Here is a 26,706-nt window from a genome sequence, read left to right on the forward strand (position 1 = left end):
TTTGATTATATGGATATATTTAGATATCTGTATTTCTTTGTACACACATATATATTACTACTTATGGTTTCAAATTACATAGGTATTTCTATAGGTATGCTTAGCAAATTAATATTTTACTTAAATTTAAGTGTTGATATTTATGCTTAACATGTATATAGGTCACTGCATAGTTACTCATGAGTTATTTAATTTTACGCTTATGGGTCTCTACTTTAATTATTCGAACAATCACAATGTCTGATACGTTATATACATGGTTTTAATAGATGCTATGGGGTCTCTTTCATTTCAATGTGTAAATTATAATCATAATTATATCTATAAGTGCTTCACTATTGAAATATTAGGAAAAATTGAAAATTCAAATAAATAAATAAAATTAAATGTAAAAAATACATACAATTATACCCCCAAAGAATCAATACAAATACACAAATTACCTTTATGTACAGCAGAACTTGAAAGTCCCAGTTTATAGCTATTTTTCCATACATGCACATATGGGACTTTATATATTAAAACTTTATATCTCTTTATTATTTTCCATATCCAGGTATACCTTTCTATGTGGTTAAGTATCTATATATTTATTACTTTACTCTTACTGTAGAAATAAAAAAGATCTTCAACTTTCTCAAACGTGTTACTATAGATCTCATCCTGTACCTCTCTCAATCTATCCTCTACCTCCACTCTCACTCACCCAAACCTCCTTTTACTATTGTCTCCCAATATAACACTTTCTAGAGTCTTTACTCTTCCATCCGTCCTTTGACTGATCCCAAACTACATAATACTACTATTATCTCCCCAATAACCCTTTCTAAACGCTTCCCTCTATCCCTCCTTTGACTCACCTCAAACCTTATTTTACTATTATGATTTCCCAATTAACACTTTCTAGACTCTTTCCTCCTCTATCCCTCCCTTATCCTATTAAATCCAAGTAACAGCCTCACATTTCCACCGCTCCTATTAACAACATATATTTCCCTGAGCTAATCCACCACTAATTTATTGAGGGTTCAGGAGTAGCATGCTACTTGCTGAAAAGCGCTTCAACACCATCAGAGGTAGTAAGCGCTATATAAATACAATTGCAATTACATTAGGGATAAAGTAACTCCTGCCGTAGATTATAAGAATATTGCAAAACTCCAAGGAGTTCCGTGACTATCTAAAGGAACACGGTTGAAGGGCTAGGCCCGACCACTTAAGTGGGGCATTGTTTTTTTCACGGCTAGTGTTGGATTGCTGGTAGCAGGACTTTTCTGGATCCATGCAAGTTCTAGATCTTTCCTTCACAGAGTGTGTCTAAAATGCATGTTTTAGCTAAGGTTTGAGGCTTAGAGGACATTTTGGGTGCGAAAACATTGTGGAATCCATGCAAGTCACACCACCCACGACTTCCTTGTGAGCCCAGTTAAAAAAAGTCTAGGTTTAGTAAGTTTCTCTGGGTGTCAGCCAAACTTAATTTCAGATATCACTGCTAACCAATCGCCAAAATGTGTTATTTTTTTAAGTGAAAATTTGATGTTGCCACATCATGTTTTGGATCCTTTCCTGTTGTGGGAGACAGGGACAACCATGTAAGTGGGGTAGCACTTTCAATGAAAGAAGTGTGGTAATACTGACCACCCTTTATCTCCCTCGGTGTCTAGTTTTCAGACATGCCTGGTAAATTTTCCGTGGTGGCAGCTGAGCCCGTGCACAAATTCTGCAAGTTGGACATTCTTCATGGTGACATTTTATTTATACTCAATTGGGTTTCAAACAAAAGAACACAGTGAAAAATTAAAACACAGCACAGTACGACAATGATAGGCAGCAACCACATTATGTATTTGGAATTTAGTATGCTTTGCAGTCCATGAACCCATGAGGCCCCATACAACACACAGAGTTAACAGAGTAGAGCATGTTTATTCTATCTGAACCATACATACAACATTGCCTGGATTTTGGGAAGGCCCAAGTCATTCAGTTTGATTCTGTACGCCGGGTCAGCGCAGCCCCCTTCAAACCAATTGTGCATAGCAAGTAGGCGGGTTGCCAAATAGTACAGATATAAATTGGTCATGCCCATGCCTCAGTCGAAGGGTGGGATCCGGCACTGGGATAGGGCCATTCGTGGTCTCCCTCCATCCCAGAGGAACTTAATGGCTAGACTGTCCAGTTTCTTGAACCAGATCCATGAGAGGTTGAATGGGGTTTTCTGAATTAAATAGAGGAATCTGGGGAGGATCATCATTTTGAAGAGGGCGACTCTCCCCAGGGGGTGAAGCAGCAGGGTTTGCCACTTACAGAGGTTGTCTCTGGCCCCCTTAACTAATGGGGGGATGTTGAGCGACCAGGCAAGTTCAGGGAGCAATGCGACCCAGATTCCCAGGTATTTAAACGATTGCCGCCTGATAGGTATTGTTGATTGCCAGTCAAAATAATCTCTTGATACATGCAGAGGGATCAGGACGGACTTGCTTGGATTCAGTCGCAGGCCGGAGACCAGCCGAAAGGATCGCAATGCCTGGAGGCATTGGGGGCCAGATTGGGCCGGTTCCGCGAGTAAGAGCAGGACGTCATCGATATACATGGTGATTTTGTCTTCGTCTGAGTTCTTCCACTTCCATCCTATCCTTGAATCCGGTCATCAGACCGAATGAGGCAGGCCAGGGACTCCATCGCCAGGGCAAAGAAGAGGGGCGAGAGGGGGCAGCCCTGCCTTGTACCTTTCCTGATGGGAAACGCCTCAGAAAGTACCTCATAGATGAGCACCCGTGCTTGGTGTCTAGAATACAGGACCTTAACCAAGCTGTGGAAATGTTAGCCCAGGTCCATTTTGGCCAATACATCCTCAATATATTGCCAATCAACGGAGTCAAAGGCCTTTTCAAAAATGATTAGGAGAAGTGCTAGTTATAGAGTTAATAATTGTCGATTTGCTAAAGCCAAGTGGAGATGTCGGAGACAGTGCCTAGTCCCCTGTGTTTTCATAAATCCACATTGGTCGGGTGGATCAGTAGGGTCTGAGTCACTGGGCCAAGACAAATGCAAATATGTTAACCTCTGTGTTAATGAGAGAGATTGAACGATATTCGGTGCAGTGTGACGAGGGTGATTGTGTTTTAGGAATGACAACGATGGAAGCCAGGTCTGTTTCTGGGGGAAATGAGCCATTCTCCGTGGCTTCAGCAAATAAATCAGAGAGGGGGAGGGCGAGTGTCTCCCGGTAGGTGGCGTAGTATTCCTGTGGGAGACTGTCTGGGCCTTGAGTTTTACCCAATGTGGTACCCAATATGGTCTCATTGATTTCTTCCCGGGTAATGGGGAGATCAACCTCGGCTGACTCAGCTGCGTTGAGACAGGGGAGGCATAGGCGTTCCAAGTTGATCAAATCAGAGAGGAAAACCTCAGGTCATTGTGCTGAGTAGAGTTTACAATATTAGGTAGCAGTGGAGCGGTGGATGAGATCCTCCGAGTCCTGAATTTCTGAGATTATGCGGTTGGCCGTGGGATATGCAGCTAGTCTATGTAAAATTTTTCCCATTCTTGTCCCCCCAGCGGTACACTCGAGCAAAGGAGGACCTCCATAGTAGCCTAGAGGACTCCAAGGAGATTTGTTTGATTTCGTCCCTTAAGTGCGCAAGCTGCGTCATCTGAAGATCATCCCAGTCTCCAGGCGTTGGCCTCTCAAGGAGGGTCACCCGGGCCTCCAGGAGAGTAATCTGGTTGTAATGGGCGAGGCGTTTGAGTTGGAGGTGGCCTTTGGTGAAGCCACGGATGGTGGGCTTACCAGCTTCCCATGGGGTACCCGGGGAGGAGACAGAACTGTTGTTGGTGAGAAAGTATTGCTCAAGCTCTGCTTCAACTGCTTTCTTAAAATGTATGTCCTGGAGGGACCATTCCTTCATCCTACACTTGGTGCAGAGGGTGTCAGGGGGGTCACCCACATTCAGGAGCAGAGGTGAGTGAACCGAGATGCCTCTGGGAAGGAGAGTGACATCTCTTATCTTCTGGCCATCAAGGGCGGGTGTGAAAATGCTATTGATTCACACATGAGTGTGGTGCGCTGTAGAGGTATGAGTGAATTGTTTGCTGTGGCGGTGCCAAGTCCTCCAGGTGTCACAGATGCCCAGGGTAAATGCCCAGTTTGTTAAATGTTCGGCGTGCGGGATCCTTGTGGCGGAGGGCATGCCTGAGAAATCAAGGTCTGGTTGCATGACCACATTGAAGTCACCCCCAACCACTGTCATCCCCAGGGTAGGGGAGCAATAAGATCAGCGGTTTGCTTCAAGGTCAGTGTGAGTGTTGAGGGTGGAGAATATAAGGACAAGAAGTTAAGGCCATTCCCTCCTAATGGTCCACTGAAAGCCTCGAAACATTCCTGACGGTGGTCAGTGGCCTGCGTGAGCATGAAGGGGAGGTTGCACCACAGGAGAATTGCTACACCCCGTGACCGTTGAGCAAATCCCGAGTGCCAAACTGTCATAGCCGTATCTTTCGAGAAAGGGACAATGATTGCCCATGAGGTGGGTCTTTTGGAGCAGGAGTATGTCAGATACTTGGCGTTGGGTGTATTGTAAGATTGCCGTCTGTTTGACCCTGTCAAGCACCACATTGACATTCCACGATAGTATTCAGAGGACACCTCTGCTATTTTGTATTTGTGTGATGTTGGGTTCAGGTAAATTTGGAAGTCTGCAGGGACTAGACTCGGTGTGGGATTGATTGGGATATGCTCTAGCTGCAAATCAATGGTTTTAGTGTCATCTTGCAGGCTGTGTATGTGACTGCCATGCTGCAGAGTAAGGGTGCTGGTGTAACAAACAATGTGCATCAACAGAAACTCAGCACAATGGTCCCAACCCCCCTCCCTATACTTCAAGAACAGAAGCATCTGTCGTCCCAATTAAGGTTAAGATGAACTAACCAAACTAGAATGTTCAGGTTTGGAGTTGCGTGGAGGACCCCTCCTTACATCAGGATATTACATTGCTTCGGCAAGGTTGTCTACAGATATTAACGAAACATGACCATGTGAGTGTATTCATCTTTGACGGCGTGTTAGACAGCAAGGCCTTGGTTGGGCCAATCACCCCAGAGGCACCGGACTGTGAGAGAGAGGTCTGATTCAGTGGAGTCAATGTGAAGACCTGTAGAAGTGGTGACTCCAGAGGCTGATCGTTCTAGGGATCCGGATTGCTGCGGGGAGCGGGAGTTGTTCAACAATGTCTGATCTTCAGGGTGCAGACCTACACCTGAGGGTGAGCTTGACATGGCTCGGCGAGCTCCCCGCCCGTTGCACAAACATATATGCCTTCTGTTCAGCTTGGGCGACTCCACCCGGGCAAACCAAGCTCTGGACCCTGAGGACAGTGCCGAGGCGTCTGTCTTGAGGGGACGCTCTTCTGTCACCACGTCCATGCTGCCTCAGGAGACTCAAAGAAATTAGTCTTGTTTTGGAACACCACTCGGAAGCGGGCTGGGAAGAGCAATCTGTATTGGAGATTCAGAGCGCGCAGTTTCTGTTTTACTCCAATGAATGAGCGCCTCTGGGTCTGGACCTCCGCTTGTAGTCAGAGTCTTTTGGTTGCGGGCTTCACTCAGAATGGAATCTCTGTCTTTGAAGTTGAGGATCCTGGCAATTATGGGTCCATGAGGTGCTCCAGATGGATGTCTGGGAGGCAGAGAGCGGGGGCCCTCTCCACCAGGAACCATGCTGAAAAGAGTTTTTAGGCATCCAAGATCTCACATATTGATATTGACACTGAGCAATGTGAAGATAAAAAACTGGGCTACCACATCGAAAACTGGTAAAAATCGATTTCACAACTCTGCCTTTTCCTGAAAACCAGGAAGATGGTCAACTTAATCTAGGAAGCCTTTTGTTGATACCACTCTTAGTAAAAAATATATATATATATATTCTTTTTTCCACATCATTTTTTCAGAACAAACACTATGCTGATATATTTTTGTTATTTTTGGGTTCCTTCAATAGGAATCATCATTGCTGGGTACCTGTAGAATCGCAAATGTGTGGGAAAACCAGAGGCAGATTTGGCCTGAATAGCTTTTGTTGAAAAAGAGTTATCAAGGTTTATGCGTGTAGTGCCACCAAACATCAAAAATAGGGCACTGTATTGATCTTAAAAAAGTCTCTGCAGCAAAAGGGTTATAAGAATGTTATAGCTCAGAATGTATAGAGACATGCAGATCAAGGGGCTTATTTATGAGAGGTTTATGCCGCTGAAGCATCACTTTTTTATTACACTTTGGGGGCGCAAGCCTCGTAATCAAATCTTTTTAAGGCGACGCAAAGCCACTCTGCACAGCTTTGCATGGTCCCATAGATATTGAGTAAGACAAAGCAGCGCATGTCGCAGCCTTGCCTTACACTGCATCAAGGAGGCGTTCCATGGGCGTTGCGGTGGTTATTCCTATGCAACACCGATGAATTTTGACACTGACCTAGATTTACTTAATCACGTAAACTTGGGGCAGTGGCAAAACCTTACGCCTCACCAGATCAGGAGTAAATCCTCTTTCCACGTGTGCTGCATTAACAAAAAACCAGTTCTGTTTTGTAATAAGACAATAACGAAAAGCCAGTTCTCTTTTTTGATAAGAGCATAAAGATTTTTTTTATACAAGCTCCCATATGTTAGGGTGATTTAGTAGTAGTGGCTGTAGTAGTAGTTGTAGCATTAATAGTATAATCTCAAAAATGTTTGTGGTGAATTGAATCCAATAGAGACATATGGTGCATTGTACAAACATATAAAAGGCAACTAGCAATGTCACCTTACACACTCTACAAGCAGTTATTCCCTTTTCTTAAAATGTACTTTTTTCTTCTAGTTGACTATGCATGTATACCTATGTTCAGCTAGTGATGTACTTCAAAAAGGCAGTGGCATAACGAAACTAGAGCCCCGCATTGCTCTGGGCCCAATCAGGAGCTTTAAGGCCAGGTGCCCACTGCCCGTGCACAGTGCTGGAGTGGCCCCCTGGAGCTCGGGCCCCTTGAACTGCGGGGAGTCTGGGTGCAGAGTGACTGCGGCACAGCATGTTTTATTTATGTGTTCAGGGAATTGAACTCAACATTCATGCTTTTATTTTGTAAAATGTCATTTAACACTGAAAGGCTCTAAAACGCTCAGATAACATATGCACTTTTATTGGAGGGAAGAGCAGGGAACACAAAGGTATCCAGGGGGTTGATTACCATGTTGTATATGAATCTAGGACCCTGGTGTAATTTTCCCGATTCATGCCCATATATAGGTTGGAATCACCCTATCCTTATATAGGCCTAGAAATCATAACCATATTTAGACTTAGCCTATGCAGTCCAAATGCGGCATGGCTACTTTCACTAGTTCCGAGAATCCACAACGATTTCTTGGAAAAACCCGCCTTCAGCAGTCAGGGACTTCCCCTTGCTTGAATATTGATTTATCCAAGAACTCAAGGAGTTTTCAAAGAACTGAGTCTTTGATGACTTTATTATGTCCAACCTTACGTCATTCTCGGCACCTTTACAGTATAAATATGCCCACACTTGCCCAGGCAAACACTCAGTGGTTTGGAGCAGTTCGACTATCTACCTACACAACACAGCTCGCCGCAGCAAGTGCCGAAGGAAGCCGACCCTCCAGCAGACGCACTGAGAGAGAAGCTGTCTTTTCTCCTGCCGAGAAATCCAGCTACAGTGTTTCCAATCTACCCTTTCGGGTTGCTGGGAAATCGAGTCCTGAGAGAGAGATACAAGAACTCCTTCATTCTAAACCAAGGTACGGAGCTGATTAGACCCTCAGAGACTTCTTGGAATAGATTCTTGGCAAAAGAATACTAAACTTAAGCTACACCTCACTTACTTCTTCCCTTGTACTAGACCTAGGTTAGGTACATCGGGGTAGGCATATTTCAAAAGCACCAGTTGAGTACTTTTAGTCTTTATTTATTAATGTATGTATTTTCTGTATTTTATGGCTTAGAAACCATATCATGCTTTTAAAGTATTATTTTATAATACTCTTCGTACTGTACGCATTGTACGTTGATACCAGTATTACGATTGTAGGAGTTCACTTCCTATGCATGAGAATGAAGACTGTTCAATTACTACCCTTTTTTTTTTAAAGCGCCCGTCTCTCTATTTCTCTACACCTCTGGTGAAACGAAGCATGCACGATTGACTGAGTGAAATAACTATCTCTTGTTTCCGCGACTCTAGGGATACTTTTCTTATTCTTGGGAAACAAAGTTGTCATGTTTATGCGGTTGTCAGAAACTAATTCCTTCTTGTGAATTCGAGAAAGTTTCTAGTGACCTCTGAGCTAGCTGGCATTTACAATTAAGTCTAATAAACTCGGTACAGACCTAGTCGACCTCAGTCCTACGTCTAAGCTACGGGATATATTATTCCAATGCGCAGAGCCTATTGGGAATATAGGAACTACACTACATGGCGCCCAACGTTTGGTAAGGCGATAATTTAAAGCTAGATACTAGAGTAACTCAGTTGTGCTTTTCACACAGACCCCTTCTCCTGTAAAAAACTCCAATAGACGTCTGGAGTGGGTGAAAGGAAAATATCTGCCAAAACTGAGTAGAACGAAAAATCCTAGGTATTAGTTTTTGGTTTGTTCAAAGTTGAAGGATACAGTGTTCCAAAATATTGTGCATCTAATCTTTGTTTCCTAGAAACTTGTTCTGCAAACTTTCAGTCAACAAAATAATGAATAGTGATGAAGAATTAGCTAGAGCTGCTCAAGCAGTTTTAGACGACACAAGTCTCCAACAAAACGACGATGATGCTATAATCATCCCAGCAAATGTAAGAAATACTATAACTTACAAATTCATAAATAATGGGGTGTTATCGAGAGGTGGTAAAGTAATCTTTGTCATAGAGGCACATGAATATCGGCAGACAGAGGTATTCTATTCATGGATTCAGTTTCCTGCAGCAAATGCAGTAACACATGAGTTCCACTACTACAAAGTAGAGGAACCTCCAGTGGAATACGTTCCTTACTAGGACATTGAAATTCCATTAACTTAACAAGAGCATCAGCTCTGGTTTAAAGGTGCCCTACAACATCAAAATCACATTACCAGGCTCGGTCCACTAGGTAGACCAGGAGCAATATGGCCGGTACTAGCCAGCTATACACCGCATCCTGAAATTGAAAACATGACAGGTCCAGAACTGTTAGCCCAGCTAAAACAGTTAATTAAAATACATAGACAATTGGTTCAAAATGTCATGGGGACCTTAATAGTCCAACCTACTGTAAGGATTCCACAGCACACCCCTCACCAGGGGAGCACAAACAAAATAACACCACAGACTATAAAATCAGTCATTGGAAAATTGCCCACAAAAAGGGAACAAACTCCGTTTTGGTTAGCCCAAAAAATTACTCAGATAGAGACAGTATTTCCTGATAGCACACCTCATAAGAAACACAGAATTCTGACAATCTGTTTACCAATGGGGATAACACCATATGTGGAGGACTGTGACACTTGGGGAACAGTCTTTGCTTCAATCTGCACAAAAACACTTGGTGTTCCGTCTATGGAGCTAATACCAGACGTCCTAAGACAGATTCAAAATCAATATGGACCAGAACCTGCTTTAAATTTAGGTATGAAATTACTAAAATATTTCAAACAGGTCTCAGCTATACTATTGACTAACATTAAAGGTGAAGCAGCATCCGTGGCAATCCGCTAAAAACTAAAAGAAACAGATATAACAGAGCAGCCATATGAACTTGCAAGAATTATCGAAAAATCCTATCAAGAACTAGGGAGAGATAGTTTGGGTGGGAAACCATTAAAACACCAACTAACAGAAAATCCTGAAAAAGTTTTTATTAAAAATAATCTCACTACTCCAAAAAAGAAGTGGGAAAACACTTAACAAACACTTCCTAAAGAGAAGCGTTCTCAGTCCAGAGGAAGATCTCCCAAATGGGGAGGTAGGTCTCCCCAATGGGAGCCCTCTGAAAAGAGGTATAACCTCAGAAATAGGGATAATTTGAGAAAACCTGATAGATATCAAGATACTGCTACACGTTCCTCTCGTACCTATCAGACTTCCTCGCAGAAATCCGAAAGAAGAGGACGATCAGAACAGATAGAAGAACGCGTGAAGTCCAAGGACGAACAGCACGTTCCTAAAAATAAGAAAACTCAATTCACCAAGAAGAAGGTTACAAGTGTAAAGGTCAGACATGCTGACGATCTTGAAGACGAAACTCAAGAACGGGGAGTGGGCCCAGACAATGCTAGACAGCGCAGCAGAAGTCACCATAGCTCGTAAGATCTTGAAGGATCATCTGGAGACAGTGGACTTGAATGAATGCATTCAAGTTGAAACTGCCGACACCAGGGTTAGTGTACCCCACAAGTTATATGAAATAACACTCCAGGATGAAGGGGGACATAACTAGGAAAATAAAAGCACTCTTTTGGGAAAAGCTATCTAAGGGTTATGACATTCTTCTAGCTGAACAAGACTGGCCACCTGAATTTGTCAGGGAATGCCCACATGGCGAAGAGATAATTGTGCCAGCCTTCTCAAATCACATTCCAATTCATAAAAAATACACATATGCCAGGAAATGGGCAGTAGCCCAGGCTCCAGCATTATACCAAAATCACGTAGGATGGGATTAGGATTCTCCTCACCATAAAATCCAGTTGAAAACCTAACCAACAATGCAAAGGCAATATTCTGTTGAACAGGAAGCTAAACAACAGGTCAGGGAGATCTTAGATCAACTTGAATACCAAGGGGTGATTGAAACATGCACCTCATCTATGAACAAACCTTTGTTTCCTGTCTCCAAACTAGACAATACATATCGTCTAGTTTTGGACTACAGACACTTAAACTCTTGTTGCAAATTTTTTCAGTACAAAATGCACACAGTGCAGCACAGATGAATAACATCGTGCGGAAAAAATATAAAACTACATTGGACATTTCAAATGGTTTCTTCTGTCAAAACATTGCACCAGAAAGTAGGCACTTGACCGCTTTCTCAATTATGGGGACACAGCGACAATTTTGCCGTCTCCCCAGGGATTCAAGAACAGTCCAGAGTTATTTTCAGCCAGAGTAACAGAGTTACTACAAATGTATGATGATGAGGCATTATCTTATGTCGATGACATCTATCTTACAGACGATGATTTGGACGTACACTTGAAAAGAGTGAACGCCATAATACTTGGGTTCGCTTCTGAGGGGTACAAATTCAATTTTAAGAAATCACGAATTGGCCACCTCAACGTCCTATTTTTACAATACGAACTTTCAAGTGAAGGCAAAAGCCTAGCAGCAAACTTTCTAGAGAAATGTGCGCTGCTCCAACCTCCAAAGACGCTGAAAAACCTACAGTCAATTCTAGGTTTCCTGAATTTTGGAAGAACTTCTGTTCTAAACTACGCAGAAAGGGTTAAACCTCTCTGCGAACTAATCACACCTGATTTTAAACCAACTAATTGGACTCAAGAACACACAGAAATTTTGCGTTCAGTGCAAACAGATATGTTAGCAAAAACACAATTACAGACATGCGACAAAGTGCGGAATCTTGTGATCCGAATCATCCCAGGGAGATGTGGATTCACATACCTGACCTTTAATGAAGGTGAAACTGTACCAATAGCATATAAATCACACTTGTACACACAAGCTGAAATGAAATTCACTTCTACAGAAAAAATTCTGACAGCGGTTCAAACTGCAGTAGCAAAAGAGAGAGCCCTAGCGCAGGGAAAATTAATAATGATAGTTACACCTGTACCTGCTTAGAGGCAGTAACAAAAGCAAGCATTCCAAATGCTAAAGCTTTACATCTGAGATGGATACAATGGGTTAATTCTCTTACTGCAACAGACATTGAATACTTTTTTGACCCCTGCTTGAAAACACAAGAATTTCTACAATACGAACACGAATGTCCTATGCCGACCAAGATTCAGCCTCTAGAACATTACGGATGTATAATTTATACAGACGGATCAGCACAGCCAGCAATTGGGGGTAAACCAGCCTATAGTGCTGCGTGCTAAAGGTGGTTGGCACAAAGGTAAATTCAGACCTATGGTCACTAAAACTTAATCACTCGGAGACTGTACAGCTCAGGGAGCTGAACTACAGGCTTTCAAGATGGCGCTTGAAAATACTGATCGCGAACTCCCCACACTGATAGTGTGCGATTCGTATTACTGCGTCCAGTTTTACAATGAATACTTGCGGAACTGGGTTCAAAACGGTTTCAAAGACGCGAAAGGTGGCACAACTAAGCATAAAATGCTTTGGGAACAAGTAGTTCTATTACAGAAAGACCTACAAAAGACTCACATGATTTATACACTGACTCATCAGCGTGATGGCGTTCACGTTGCAGGTAATTCATTGGCTGATGAAGCCGCAAATGCAGCTGTGCAAATGGCTTCCGTAGCTACAATCACTCATTCAAAAAGAGAAATAGACAGTGAAACATTGCAAGCAGTCAAAGCCTCAATGAAAGGTAGCTATGCAGCATTACTTCTAAACTATCCACTCACGTATATATACATAATTGATGCAAGCTCTGTTCCCTTTGCTCGAATCCCTGGAGTGGGGGACTGAGTAATTCCAATCAGGAACCAAAGAGGTGCTTTGGTTCATGAAGCACATATGGGAGAGGGTCTGACAAATCAAGGGATCTTAAAAAATCTCTAATAAAATTAGAAGAGATGTACTGGTGGCCAGGAATGAGCGTCCATGTTTACGAATTCGTAATTAACTGAGATACCTGTTACGGATATCATAGCTTCAAAGACCAGTAGACCACCAGATACCCGACTTCAGTGTAACCAGCCCAGTTCAGACACCATTGTTAGACAGCATTAACTATCTACATGCAAACGGCACCATGGACGAATGCGGTCCCAAAAACTATTAGGACAAGATTCATTTGGATGTGGCCTCAGCGCTCGGCTGACGCCCGAACTGTTATGAAAGATTTGAGAGTCTTTATCGGCACATATGCATTTGGCATGCTACATTCTGACCAGGGTCCTGCGTTTAGCTCTCAGGCTTACAAGGAGGTCATGGCCGGCTTGGGCGTTGCTTTGCGGTACTCAAGTCCATCCCATCATGAGGGAAATGCAGTAGTGGAAAGAAAAAAACTTGACATAAAGCAATCTATAACAGCTAGGGTATTAGGTTCGGGTGATGGGTGGGTCAAACATCTAATAAGTGTCCAACGTAGTCTTAATAATCTGCCAAAGAAATTCTCTGGGTGGAATCACTTCATATGAATTACTGTTTGGTACTAGAATGATAATCGAAGACCTCGATTGTCAAACTTCAGTGGTGGAAAAAAAAACCTTTGATATCAAAGATCGTTTGGCTGTTTTGCAGGACTTAAATGAAACAAGAAGTCCGAGCAACTCAACACAAATTCCAAAAACCACTGAAGAAAAAACACCTGTCCCAGCAAGACCTGTCTGGATTCCAAAGATTGGGGATTCAGTCAGGGTAAAGATCGTGGTGAAGAAGGAATTTGGGCCTTCTTACAGAAAAGCAGTACCTGTCTTAGCAATCCACTGAACAAGATCAGAGTTACTACCGCCCCTTGCTGGTAAAAGGGAGAACAGAGTTGTATCGATTGACCTGGTCAAACCACATCATGTGGCCGATAATAAGTAGTAGGCCGAGTGGACTCCCAAGATGTAGCAGACAACCAAATCTTGCTACAATACAAGAGGTTCAAACTAAGAGACTTATCACCTTTGATAAACCTACCGTGAGAAAAGAAGGACTATGCAACAATGTTTTGGAACGTGTGCCTCTTGCGACCCAAATTACAGTTCGTCAAGAAACTCCTGTCTACAATGATATAGCCTCGGACTATACAAATATGGCAAAGGAAGAACCAGTTACAGCGATTCCAAACAATCCGGATGCATTTCCAACAATTGACAGAACTGCCTTTGGTTATTTCATCAACTTTGATACATTTTCTGAGGATCACAGTAAACCTGAAACAACGCCAGCAAATAAGAATTTCAAAGAAAAATTGATAGAACTCTTTCATAAACTTGAAAATACATATCTGGTTTCACCATGGGTTGAATTTTGGACTGTGTTAGGTGTAATTTTTCTCCTACTTTGGCTCATTCTTGTTTTAAGTTTGGGAAAGATGATAGATGGAAAATACACTACAATGGACACAGCAAGTAAGAATATCAAGTTGCTCCTGAAAACTCACAAATCATCTCATCGTGAGCGAAGAGACCTGTCAACAGTGAACATCACAGCCGTTGCTTTACCTGGTGGTATAGCATGGGATACAACTGATTATGACATTTATGGCCCAGTGGAACTGTTGAAGATTCCACACCAGTTTAAGTTTTCTTTGAGTGACTTTGTTTCACCCAGCACATTCTCTGATGATTGGGACTTTGAAACTGTTAATAACATGATGACAGATTTTGAAATGTCAGCTAAATTCACAAAACATGAATACTTAGAAGGTTCATCAGATTATGAACAAATGTATTGTTTTAATCATTATGGTCACCATTATTTGTACAAATATGCAAACCCTAGAAATGTTTTTACTTATAATCAAAGGGAACATTGTCCAACGCCACCAAAGGGTAGCTCAAAAACATTTTATGAAAGTTTCCATACTTCTCAGGGTTTAATATCACAAATTCAGAAACGTTTTATTTAAAAAATGTGAATAAGACAGGAATGAAAAACATGTTGACCACTACTAAACAAATTTATTCTGCAAACTTTTATGCTCAGCTGTCTACATTAGGTTTTAACTTTTGGAAAGACAACATTGAGACAAAAACTGTTTGGGGCACAAAAGACTGACAGGTACAAGGTTTAGAAGCCTTATTCAGAGCCTGCATTATACCAGAACAAATAATGTTTTAAATGATACAATTCAACAAACATCTTGTCTTGGCCTGGCTAAAATAAAATATTTAAACAAACCATCCATACCTAAGCCCACGCATGGCAGTAATAACACTGCAGATGAGGAGGTAGACGTAAAACAGATTTTAAAACACAACAGAACTAATGCTGATAGGAAAAAATGGTTAATCCTGCACACAGACACAAATAACTGTCAAGATAGATTCCTGAACAATACACAAGGGTTCACAGTAACTAGGCCAGATCCAAGATACTCCTAGAGACAACATCCAGGGATAGTAACAACCTACAGTGTAGGAAAACTATGCCTTGAGTGGCTACAGAAATCCACGATTCCAGAAATGAAACAACACTTATCTTTACTTAAAGAAGGTGTTAATTTACAAGACTTCTTACTTGGACCTCGTAAGCCACGTCAAAAACGTTTCATATACGCCCGTATATACGCTGCTTACAATGAAGCATGGAAAATCATGCAAATGGAAACTGCAGAAAGAATACGAGAACTTTATGTATTAATGTAGAGAAATCTCTCTCTGTAGTGGACAATGGGTTAAGGACTCAGTCCTCCAGAATTTATTCTTTTGACAGCATTGTATCCTCTGCCATTGACATAATAGAGCTGGACTTGCTAATTTTACAACATGGCCAGTCTCAATTACGTTCTATAATGCTGCTAGGCTGGACGTTACAAAATCTCCGTTCAGGCTACGTGCCATGGCGTCTAATCAACAACACGTCATTGTTTTCTTTATTTAACCTCACAGATAAACAAATCTCGTTGGCACAAAGAGGAGCAGACTATACAGTGCTGAGCATAGAAAAACTGGAAAGATTACCATTAACTGTTTCTGAGAAACCTGTTATGGAATGGATAATACATGGCACCATCACGATACCAGTGACGATTTTCCATTTTCGTTATTGCTTAAGACACATACCAGCAGGCATGTATGAAAGGTTGGGTAAAGAATACATTAAGTCGACCTGGAATTTACCATACACACACAAATGTTGGAGTGGGGGAAAGGAAGTATTTCTTAGTGGTAAAAATTGTAAAAACTCTCTAAGCGGTACACTCTTGTGTCAAGGTATTAATTTACACAGAGCCTGCAAAGGTTCTTCAAATAACCTCTCTTGCCACCTGCACGGTTCACCAGCAGCAGAGATAGAACCAATTTTCAGGCAGCTTTCCAATGGCAGCTATGTTATGCTCAATGATCACAGCTGTTGTGGGATGTTGCCAGAAAAAGCGTATCTAGTTAGTGTGTCAGCCAGGGTCACTTGTTGTATGCAAGTATTGTATCCAAAAAGCAAGACAGACAGGGAGTCGGCGTTATGGCCTTCACTGAATATCTCTTCTAAACGAATCCATACTTTAGGCAGAATGAAAGCCATTCTTTTACAAAAAACTGTGCCACTGACCTCGTCCAGAGAGACGTATGACCTGCAAGTTGCAAGGACTTCTGCAGAGATACATACCTTATTATCAACAAACTGCCCAGTACATTTCGCAGAAATGTTAGGTCAAATCTTAAACATGTCTGATACCAGCGGCATCGCACATGTATTTAAGACGATTTTTTCGGGACTGTTAGCACCCAGTGAAGCAGTCCTCTGCATTGTTCCAAATTTTGTGCACTCTCTGTTCGGAGGCCTGCCTCTCATTTTGGGACTCGTAGCAGGAATTCTATTTTTGTTTATTCTGCTCCGATTTGGCAAGTCGTCACCAACAATACCCAGACTACCATGAAACAAGCTCTCCTAGCCATGCGGTATCGTGACAGGATTACACAGATTCTTGGCTTGGCTCGTTTAAGAGATCTGAATACCACTTGGTTTCTTTTGTTCAGACTAATCTGGCAAGATTGCATCTTACCTGTTCTACGATGCCTGCTTTGTGGAGAAGAAAGCGTGTTAGATGTTTGTCTAACACTACCATCGGTTGCGCCAACGGATGCAGACGCATTACTAGGTCCGGTAACGGCTCACGTGTTGTGTTGCCCCCAATGGCTACCAATCCTGATGACGGCGTTCATTGAGATTTCACCAGCAAATCCAACTGAAGGTGAGATACAAGGAACAACAGGCACACAGGTACCATCTGATATAAACATTGCTAACGCGGCAAATGACGCTGATGGCGATGCTTCTCATCTGTGCACAATTGATCTACTTGATGAAGTAGTTCCACTTTCACCTACTGTGGTAGACGATTTCTTTGTCAAATTAGACGATTTGATGTTTTCTCCTGACACAGAGAACAACTTTGAAATCTGAACACAGTGTTCCATTAAAACAAACCTTCTAATTTGGGAACTCTATTTATCTACAATTTTATTTGAACTTTTTTCAAAATAGAACTTTTTCCTTTTGGCACAGAGTAATCTGCTTAAAGTAGAACTATTCTTAGAGAACAAGAAATTATTTTTGAAACACTTTGTAGAGACAATATTTGGCCTTGTCCTCAAAACCAAAACAGTTTTATATATTCTGCTATGGAATGGTCTCAACCTTTTCTTCTTTATTTAAGAGCCATTTTCATAAATGTAATTTCATGATTCATTTAGTTTGCATTACCTATATCATACTTTATGCTTAGAATTACATCATTTCCTTTAAATTTGTACTATAGACATTTTTTTTCATGTACAACCATTTCAAATGCATTTTCATGTATTTTGGTTGGGATTGTAAACACATACTTTAGAAATGTTTAGATGCTTATAATTTAGTAATGTTGAACATATTAAAGTGGAGTAGGAGTTGTATATGAATCTAGGACCCTAGTGTAATTTTCCCGATTCATGCCCATGTATAGGTATAAATCACCCTATCCTTATATAGGCATAGAAATCATGACCATATTTAGACTATGCAGTCCAAATACGGCATTGGCTACTTCCACTAGTTCCGAGAATCCACAACGATTTCTTGGAAAAACCCACCTTCAGCAGTCAGGGACTTCCCCTTGCTTGAATATTGATTTATCCAAGAACTCAAAGAGTTTTCAAAGAACTGAGTCTTTGATGACGTTATTATGTCCAACCTTACGTCAATCTCGGCACCTTTAAGGTATAAATATGCCAGACTTGCCCAGGCAAACACACAGTGGTTTGGAGCAGTTCGACTATCTACCTACATGACACAGCTCGCCGCAGCAAGTGCCGAAGGAAGCCGACCCTCTAGCAGACGCGTGAGAGAGACGTTGTCTTTTCTCCTGCCGAGAAATCCAGCTCCAGTGTTTCCAGGCTACCCTTGCGGGTTGCTGGGAAATCGAGTCCTGAGAGAGAGATACATGACCTCCTTCATTCTAAACCAAGGTACGGAGCTGATTAGACCCTCAGAGAATTCTTGGAATAGATTCTTGGCAAAAGAATACTAAACTTAAGCTACACCTCACTTACTTCTTCCCTTGTACTAGACCTAGGTTAGGTACATCGGGGTAGGCGTATTTTAGAAGTGCCAGTTGAGTACTTTTAGTCTTTATTTATTAATGTATGTATTCTATGTATTTTATGGCTTAGAAACCATATCATGCTGTTACAGTATTATTTTATAATACTCTTCGTACTGTACGCATTGTACTTTGCAACCAGTATTACGATTGTAGCAGTTCACTTCCTATGCATAAGAAAGAAGACTGTTCAATAAATACCCTTTTTATTGAAAACGCCCGTCTCTCTATTTCTCTGCACCTCTGGTGAAATGAAGCATGCACGATTGTCTGAGAGAAATAACTATCTATTGTTTCCACGACTCTAGAGATACTTTTCTTATTCTTGGGAAACAAAGTTGTCATGTTTATGCGGTTGTCAGAAACTAATCCCTTCTTGTGAATTCGAGAAAGTTTCTAGTGACCTCTGAGCTAGCTGGCACTCACAATTAAGTCTAATATACTCGGTACAGACCTAGTCGACCTCAGTCCTACGTCTAAGCTACAGGATATATTATTCCAATGCGCAAAGCCTATTGGGAATATAGGAACTACACTACAACCAAGGCACAAAGTATGATAGCTATTCGGCTACTTTTATGAAATGAGTAGACAGTTTAATATTTGACTGACGGGATCTTCCTCCTTTCCTCTTTTTCTTAGCGTTTCGCTCCTTAAGGACTTACCTGAAGAAAAGTTGGCAAAGATAGTAGACTGCCTGGAAGTGGTACGTATGTTTCTGACATTGTATTAAGACAAACGTTTGTAACAGTAATATATCCTGCAGCGAGCACACAATGCATTCAAACATTAGGCGTTGCTGAGTAATAGCAATTACTGGAGAACCAATGTATAGCCAAGTATCACCAGCAGCGTTTTCCCTCCATTTGCCCTTGACCGGAGGTTGCTTTTTAGGCTGTTCTGTTTATGTAACGACTAGAGAGATTTCTGTGGAATCTATAGCATAAAGCACGGGAGTGGTAAATTAGAAATACAATTTAGATTTGGTGTTAAACAAGAAAATGAAACAATCACTGGCAAAACCAATATACCTCCTCCTTCTTATGTGAGTGGCGCACTGATGGCTTTGCCAATGTTTGTCCATATAGATTTGTTAAAAAAAAATCAAACACATATCATATGGTAACCAAAATGGTACATTGAATTCAGCGTTTTCAATCTTTATAAATGTCATTTTTTAAAATAGTTTTCGTTCAGGAAACTGAACAGCATTGGATACAATATGGTAGTGTTAAAATGCTTGGAAGGCCTAATTTACTTTCGGCAAGACTCAGTCATTTGGTTTTCTACAGTAGTCCAGGAATGCAGGATATAAGACAAAACAAATCTTATGCTCTTGAGGCATACCTCAGCAAAAATATCCCTATTGTGGTGCTTTTACAGACTGGATGGAAGAAATAGAGAGCAACATAGCTCTAAGGAGGGGCAGGGGTATTTGAGGGGGAAGCAGCATATGACAGAAAGACTTAGCAAACATGCACTCATATGGAGTAATAAATAAAAAAGTAATTTCATTAATGTGAGCAGCGGAAGCATATAAGTCAGTCAATCAAATGGCTATGCTTTAGGAAGGGACAAACATAATAAGAGACAGGTAAGCCATTGAATAAGAAGCAAACAAATGAGAGACAATAATGCCAACAAATGGTAGGGAATGGGCAGGCTCTGAGTCCACTGTAAGTTCACAAAAGGTCTTTTGCAACAAGACAGGTTGCCCTATAGTAGAAGGCTGGGAACTAAAGATAGCTATATTCTAGGTCTGAGATGATTTATTATCTTATGTCTGAGAGAATTCTTTATGTTTCGATGGATAGGGCGAAGGCGAGACCCAGAGCTTTCCGAAAGTCCACTTATATCTCTGAAGGCTAGCATTGTATTATACTCTAATAAATACTTGTGAATTAATATGGGGTTAAACTTGTTTTTCACTGAACAATAATATCAAAGAAAATAGATACCTCCTACCACAGTTTGTCCTTTTTGTAACCATGGAATTAAAAGCAGCATTTGACAATGACTATGGATCATAGCATTTAGTTAAACTGACTGCATGGCCGATTTCTGATTTTTTTTGGATTTTTTGTAACTATAATCAACATAGAAGAGCTTTGTAATTTGTAAATTATGGACATGTTTTAAATCTTCTTCTGAAGAGGGCTTGTTAATGCCCCGGTTACTTACCGGTAATCTTCATTACTCCGAGTATAGTCTTCCTCGCCACATGAGTTACATAGTGAGCTTTAGCTCCACAACAGAACCCTCCAAAGCAAAAAGAAACCACCTCCCACCCCCTCCCAACATGGCCGACCAGTCCCACCTGACCTCTATAAGAGGCGGGCCGGCCCAACCAATCAGCCTGATCTACCAAGCAAACAATGAAGCCGATAGCCAGACAGGGAGGGGGGGAGGGAACTCATGTGGCGAGGAAGACTATACTCGGAGTAATGAAGATTACCGGTAAGTAACCGGGGCATTACCTCCTCGTTAGTCTTCCTCGCCCCCTGAGTTACATAGTGAGCAAATACCCAAGCCAACAAGGCTTCATTGACCACCACAACACCACACGGTGATGCAGAGAAACCAACCCAAGGTTGATGTAAAACAACTGAAAAGAAAACAGGGACCACAGGAAACCTGAAATCAAGACCTCCAGGAAAAAGGAGGCCAACCAGGAGTCGCAGCTCCAGCACTCAGAACGGCCCCAGCGAAGTCCCCCCGGGACTGCTAGAGACCCACGTACCAGGCGGGTGATGACCACGCCGAAGTCAGACAAAACTCCACAGAGGAGACCCCACTAAGGGGGCCCAGGGAACAGAGCCACACCTCGCGGACCGACCCTGGGCCCCCGCCGGATCCACCGAACCCAGCGAAGCGTAGGGAAGGATGCCAGCCTGTGTAAGCCCGCGAACCAAGGAGGAACGAGGGCTAGCGGCCCGAACGAACCGGGCCCAAAAGGCATAACACAGGTCATCCCACCGGGAAAGGAAAAAAACGTGCGGCTAAGAGAAGCCAAAACAGCACGCCGAACAACCAGCCCGGACCAGGGAGGAACCACGTTGGCCGGAAAAAGCGGTATAGATACCACCTGAGTCCGAGGCCCCAGGGAAGGGACCCCGGGGAGGACACGGGGGACATGCCGGAGGAGCAACCCCGTCCGGCAAAGCCCGCAAGAAGGGCGGGGAGCGGAGGAACTACCCCCGCACGTCCATCCGCCCAGCAGACACCATCGCCACCAGGGAAACCCCCTGAAAGGCGAGGAACCGCAAAGCCACCGAGGGCCGGGGCCCAAAAGGGCGGACCCCGAAGAGTTCGTAGAACGGGAGAGAAAACACCCGTGGAACGCCTCACCAACATTAGGATAAGTGCCGCCGAAGCGAGCACCCAAGGGGGAGACCGGCAGAGCGCCCGTGGGCGAAGGAGAAATATCCTCGGAGCCAAGCGAGCCATCAAGGAAACCAGGCCGACGAACACCGGACTGTGGAAGGCCCGCAAGGCCGTCCACCGGTCCCACAGGAAAGAAGTGGCCACGTTCCAGGAACCCCCTCAGACCGGAAAACCAAGACCCGCAAGGGGACCACGGAGGCGGGGACAGCACCAAGCCGACCGCGCCAACGCGAGAAGGGCGCCCAGCGCCGGGCCCAGGCAGAGCACGTGGAAGACCTGCGGGAACCCCGTAGCAAGCCACAACCCCGAGCATCCGCACAAGACCCGGGCCTGCCGAAAGAGGCAGGCCAGCCGACAAGAGCCGGCACAACACCGATGCCGCGAGCGGGGGATCCAACCAAGGTATGGGAAGAACTGGGATCGGCCAGGAGGCTCGAACCGTCAGCTCGCCACAGGAGAGGGTACCCGGGGCGGCGGACCCCGCCGGGAACCCAAAAACAGGAACGCACCCGACTTGCGCGGCAACCATGCACGGGTGCCAGGCACCACACCACTGCCCGTTCCAAAACAAGGCCATGTACCGCTGAGCCGAGCGCCCCTGAGCACCCCGGCCCTGCCCAAGCGCCTCCTGCCGAGGACCCGCGATCTCAGAGGGCACGGGGGCGACGCGTACAGCAGACCGAAAGGCCACGCGAAAGACAGGTAATAAGGACCCAGAAGGAGGATCAGAACCCGGGCCGGAGGGCCGAGCCCCCCACCGTGAACCGAGACCTCGGAGGCAGACCGCGCCGAGGCCCCAGGCGTCGAAACACCACCGGGGCAGGGCGAGACCATGCCACGAAGGCCAGACCCGACTCCGTCGGACCCCGGGGGAAGACAGCCCGAAGGGCCAGGACCGGTGACACCCCCATCAGGGCGCAAAAGTGCTGCCGAAGCGAGCACAGCCAAAAAAACGGCCGGCCAGGTCTCCAGGCATCCCCCTGCAACCCCCGAGGCACGAGGTGCTGAGCGGCCGCCGGAGAACCCAACGACCCGGCGCCAAAGGACGCCCCCCTCCTGAAAGAACCAGAGGGAAGTACCGGGACCAGGCACACGCCCCCCCGAAGGAGGACAAGCCCGAGACGAGGACCGAAGGGACCACCGTACATAGGCCCGGAAGCCGACGGCTGAGAGACACCGCCAGCTGTGAAGCCTCATACCCATGGGGGGGTGGGGCGAGGCCGTGAGGAAGCCCACGGCCAGACAGGGAACCCCAGGACCCACACCCGGCGAAGAAGCTCCACCAGGCGGGCCAGGAGCACCGACCCCACCCACGGCTCAGAAAAAACTCCCCAGGCGAGACAAGGGAAGGAGAAGGTACCCTAGCCTTCCGAGAAGGCGGATCCCGCGGACAACCGCAAGACTGGACACCGGCCAGTAAGCCCAAAGAGCCCAAGAACCCTGACAGCAACGTCCCAAGAAGGGACGCAACGGAGGCGACATGCTCCCCCCCCCCCCCCGGGAATCCCAGGGAGGGAGACGGCCGAAAGCCAGGATCAAGGGGCGAACCTAACCGGAGCGGCCGCACCAGCACGAGACCGGGAAAAGCCAATCCAAGCAATCGTGCTGCCGAAGCGAGCACTCGAAAACCCGGGCCCGGAAGCCCAGAACACCCCACATGAAGGCTGACACCCCGAAAACCGGGGGAAAGACGAAGGGCCCCCTCCCAAGAGAAGGCGAGCCCTCACCCCTAGGGACGCAAAATACCGGTGAGTCGTCAGCCCCTGGGCACCCACAAGGTGGAGCCCATGCCTCCTTAGCGATGTGGGGGTCCACCCGGAGGTCAAGCAAGCCATTGCCCCGAGATGCCGAGCGGGACTCTCTGGTAGGAATAGGCACCGAGGCGAGGACAATCAGGGCAGCGGAATCACACGAGCCCCAGACCCGACGAGACGGGGAATTGAACACTGGACCCGGGCTAGACCTCCGCATCAGGGGCCGTTGCTCCAACCAGTGAGCCACCCTTCTCCACAACCTGGCGCGTGACCACCCAGCCCAGGGGCCACGCCAAAACTACCGTCGCGTAAGCGACCCAAGAAAAGCGCACAACACCCCCTAAGGGTCACAAGGCGCCGGAATGAATGCCTAAAGCCACCGCACCCGGTATGCCCAGGCCGACTCCCTCCAGGGACCATCCAGGCCCCACCCTGCTCTTCTACTGAGAGCGTACGAGTACATTCAGGTGGAGGCAAGGCCACCTAAGCCCCGTGGGAGTCGCGCCTGCGACAAACACACGCCTATGCTCAGAGAAGCAGAATGGGAGGCCACGTGTGGGAAAGGCACCGAGGCGAGGAAAAAGACCGGGTCGAAGACCCGCCGCGGCAGGGCACCGACTCCGGCACCCGGGCCAAACCATGGGATAGCGCTGCAGCCATGGCAGGAGACGAACCCTGGCCTGTGAGGGCTGATCGCACCGAAGGGCCAAGACCTACCTGTGATCCATAGCACCACAGTACCCTATCCCCTGGAGCAAAAAAATGCCGCCGCAGCGAGCCCCTCCGGTAATGGGAGGCTCCGTCGATGGTGCCGGAAGAGGGGCCAGGGCTTCATGAGGCCGATAATGGCACCCTGTAGTGGACGCAACAGTCTATTGAGCCCACAATCCGGCTCCACGCCCCAGACCGTCCTCGGGGGAAACACGGGCCCCCCGGATGACCACCGGAACTGCCGTGACCCCTGAACGCGCCCCCGGGCGCCGGGGACAATTCCTCGCACCAGCAGAGCCGGCCGAGGACGGCAGATACCATCGGAGTGGGTGGGACCGGTAACAGAACAAACCTCACCGCCCCTACAGGAACGGAACCACGTGGGGGCAGACCCCCCAAACGGCTGAAGCCTCACCTGTGAGCTCCCGTGCCTCGGTCCGCTCCGCGTGCCGCCGCGTCCGCCGTCAGCAAGCGAACCCACAGCCGTGGCCGTTACAGAGGTCGCACCAGGCCGAGCGACGCCCCGCCCCCAAGAGGCGGGACCAACCCCCGCGCTGCAACCAGCCGCGGGACCCAGAAAATGCACAACAAAAACCCCGTCAGGAGGCGGAGCGACCAGCGCCGTGACCCGAGGCTGTCGACCAAACACCCGGACCTGACCAGCAGAGCCCCCGAGGACCCGCCGACCGACGAGGTAGGTGCAGACCGCAGCAGGGCTTCGTTGCAATATTCAGGCAAAAATTACACATTTTCGCCCCACGTGGGGCTCGAACCCACGACCCTTAAAGTAAGAGTCTCACACTCCTGCAAGTGCCGATGCGAGCTCGTGCGAGGCCCGAACCACGCAGGCAGGCCAAACAACACGGGGGCATGGCCAGGGGCCACATGCGACGCGCATATGCCATAGACTGGAGACGCCGGGGAATGAACCCGGCGTCTCCCACATGCAAAGTATCACCAGCAGACAGGAAGTCAAATGCGTAGTGGAGTCATACAGAGTGACTCTATCATTGGAATATCCGTTGTCATCGTTCTCAACGGTATATACCATGGCTGGGAGCTATTGCACGTCTAATGCAGGATGAATCTCTATATTATGAGAGTCAATGCCAGACAGCGCGAGCCCCCAAGGACCCACGCCAGGCGTTTCAAAGGCAACCGGGGCCCCAACCTATATACAGGAGAACCCCCAGCGCCGGACCCAAAGCCCACTTAGTGGCCAGGGCCCACTAGTAACGACCAGGGGATACCAGGGGATGACCAAACACCCCACATCCCCGTGCCGCCCCCCCCCCCCTGTAAACCCCTGGCACGCTAGAGCAGCACCTAACCGGCCCCATAGGACCGGGGGAAGGAAGAGGGGGGGGGATTTTCAGGCATAAGGCACTCGAGACCGCTAGAGCAGGTCCTCCACCCTAAACCCCAAGGGCCAGCTCACGCCGGCCCATCTTACCTGAACCGTGCTCTGGAGAGAATCGTGCAGAACAAAAAAAACAGGCTGATTGGTTGGGCCGGCCCGCCTCTTATAGAGGTCAGGTGGGACTGGTCGGCCATGTTGGGAGGGGGTGGGAGGTGGTTTCTTTTTGCTTTGGAGGGTTCTGTTGTGGAGCTAAAGCTCACTATGTAACTCATGTGGCGAGGAAGACTAACGAGGAGGTAATAGCGTGTTTTTTTTTTTAGTAATGGAACTGCGGTTACTCACGTTTTTGAATCTTCTGTGGGATGTTGCCGAGTGTCGCTGGGTGTTAAGGAGGCTTTCTTCGGAGGGCTTAGTATTTACTCGGGGTTGTTAGATATATGATCAGATGGAAACGGGGAACCCCATCCATTTTTCCTCCTTTCAGTTGGTTTCAACTGAGATACCATCTTATTTGTCATTCCAGACTGCGGCCTAATGTGTAGGCAGGAGGGGGCCTATTTATGATGCCTGCTGAACCGTGCAGCAGATGTGCGCAACGGGCATGCCGGTGATGCACCAAAGGCAAGTCCATTTGCGTCCATATGCGCTCATGCAGTGCTCAGTGCCAGTCATGACACCCATTTTCTTGGACATTGTAGGTCTCCATAGTTTGTTGTTCCACCAAATATAATAAATATTGACTTATCCTAGTTCAGTCCGTCTCAGTTCCTGGCCTTTTTGTCGTCTTTTCAGGTTAAACCTTTAGGGGGAAAACATTGTTAGTGATACAATGGTGAGCTCCAGTGTTGTTGAACATCTCAACTCTTTCCCCCTGGCTCTAGGTTAGGACATTCTTATTTGTGCCCAAATTAGTGCTCATTCTACTGTTAAGGATATGATTGTTTTTTATTACGGAGACTTGCATCAATCTTCTTAAGCATGGTGGGGGTATTGTCATAATCTACAAGACTGCCTATAGGAGAAAGATTTTAGAATTTCCTTCAGACAAAGTACTTGGCTTTTCTATCTC

At 45.7% G+C, this 26,706-nt stretch overlaps 1 protein-coding gene across 2 annotated transcripts in view; it reads left to right on the plus strand.

Annotated features, from left to right (window-relative positions):
- LOC147711410 (cGMP-dependent protein kinase 2-like) overlaps positions 1–26,706 on the plus strand; it is a 2,360,133-nt gene that overhangs the window by 925,198 nt on the left and 1,408,229 nt on the right. For both annotated transcript variants that reach the window (XM_086922130.1, XM_086922129.1), the window contains exon 6: positions 19,071–19,134. In XM_086922130.1, the coding sequence (XP_086778256.1) occupies positions 19,071–19,134 (64 nt within the window). The remainder of the gene's footprint in view (positions 1–19,070; positions 19,135–26,706) is intronic.

This window comes from Lissotriton vulgaris, chromosome 5 (assembly GCF_964263255.1).
Source record: "Lissotriton vulgaris chromosome 5, aLisVul1.2, whole genome shotgun sequence".
NCBI classification, from domain to species: Eukaryota; Metazoa; Chordata; class Amphibia; order Caudata; family Salamandridae; genus Lissotriton; species Lissotriton vulgaris.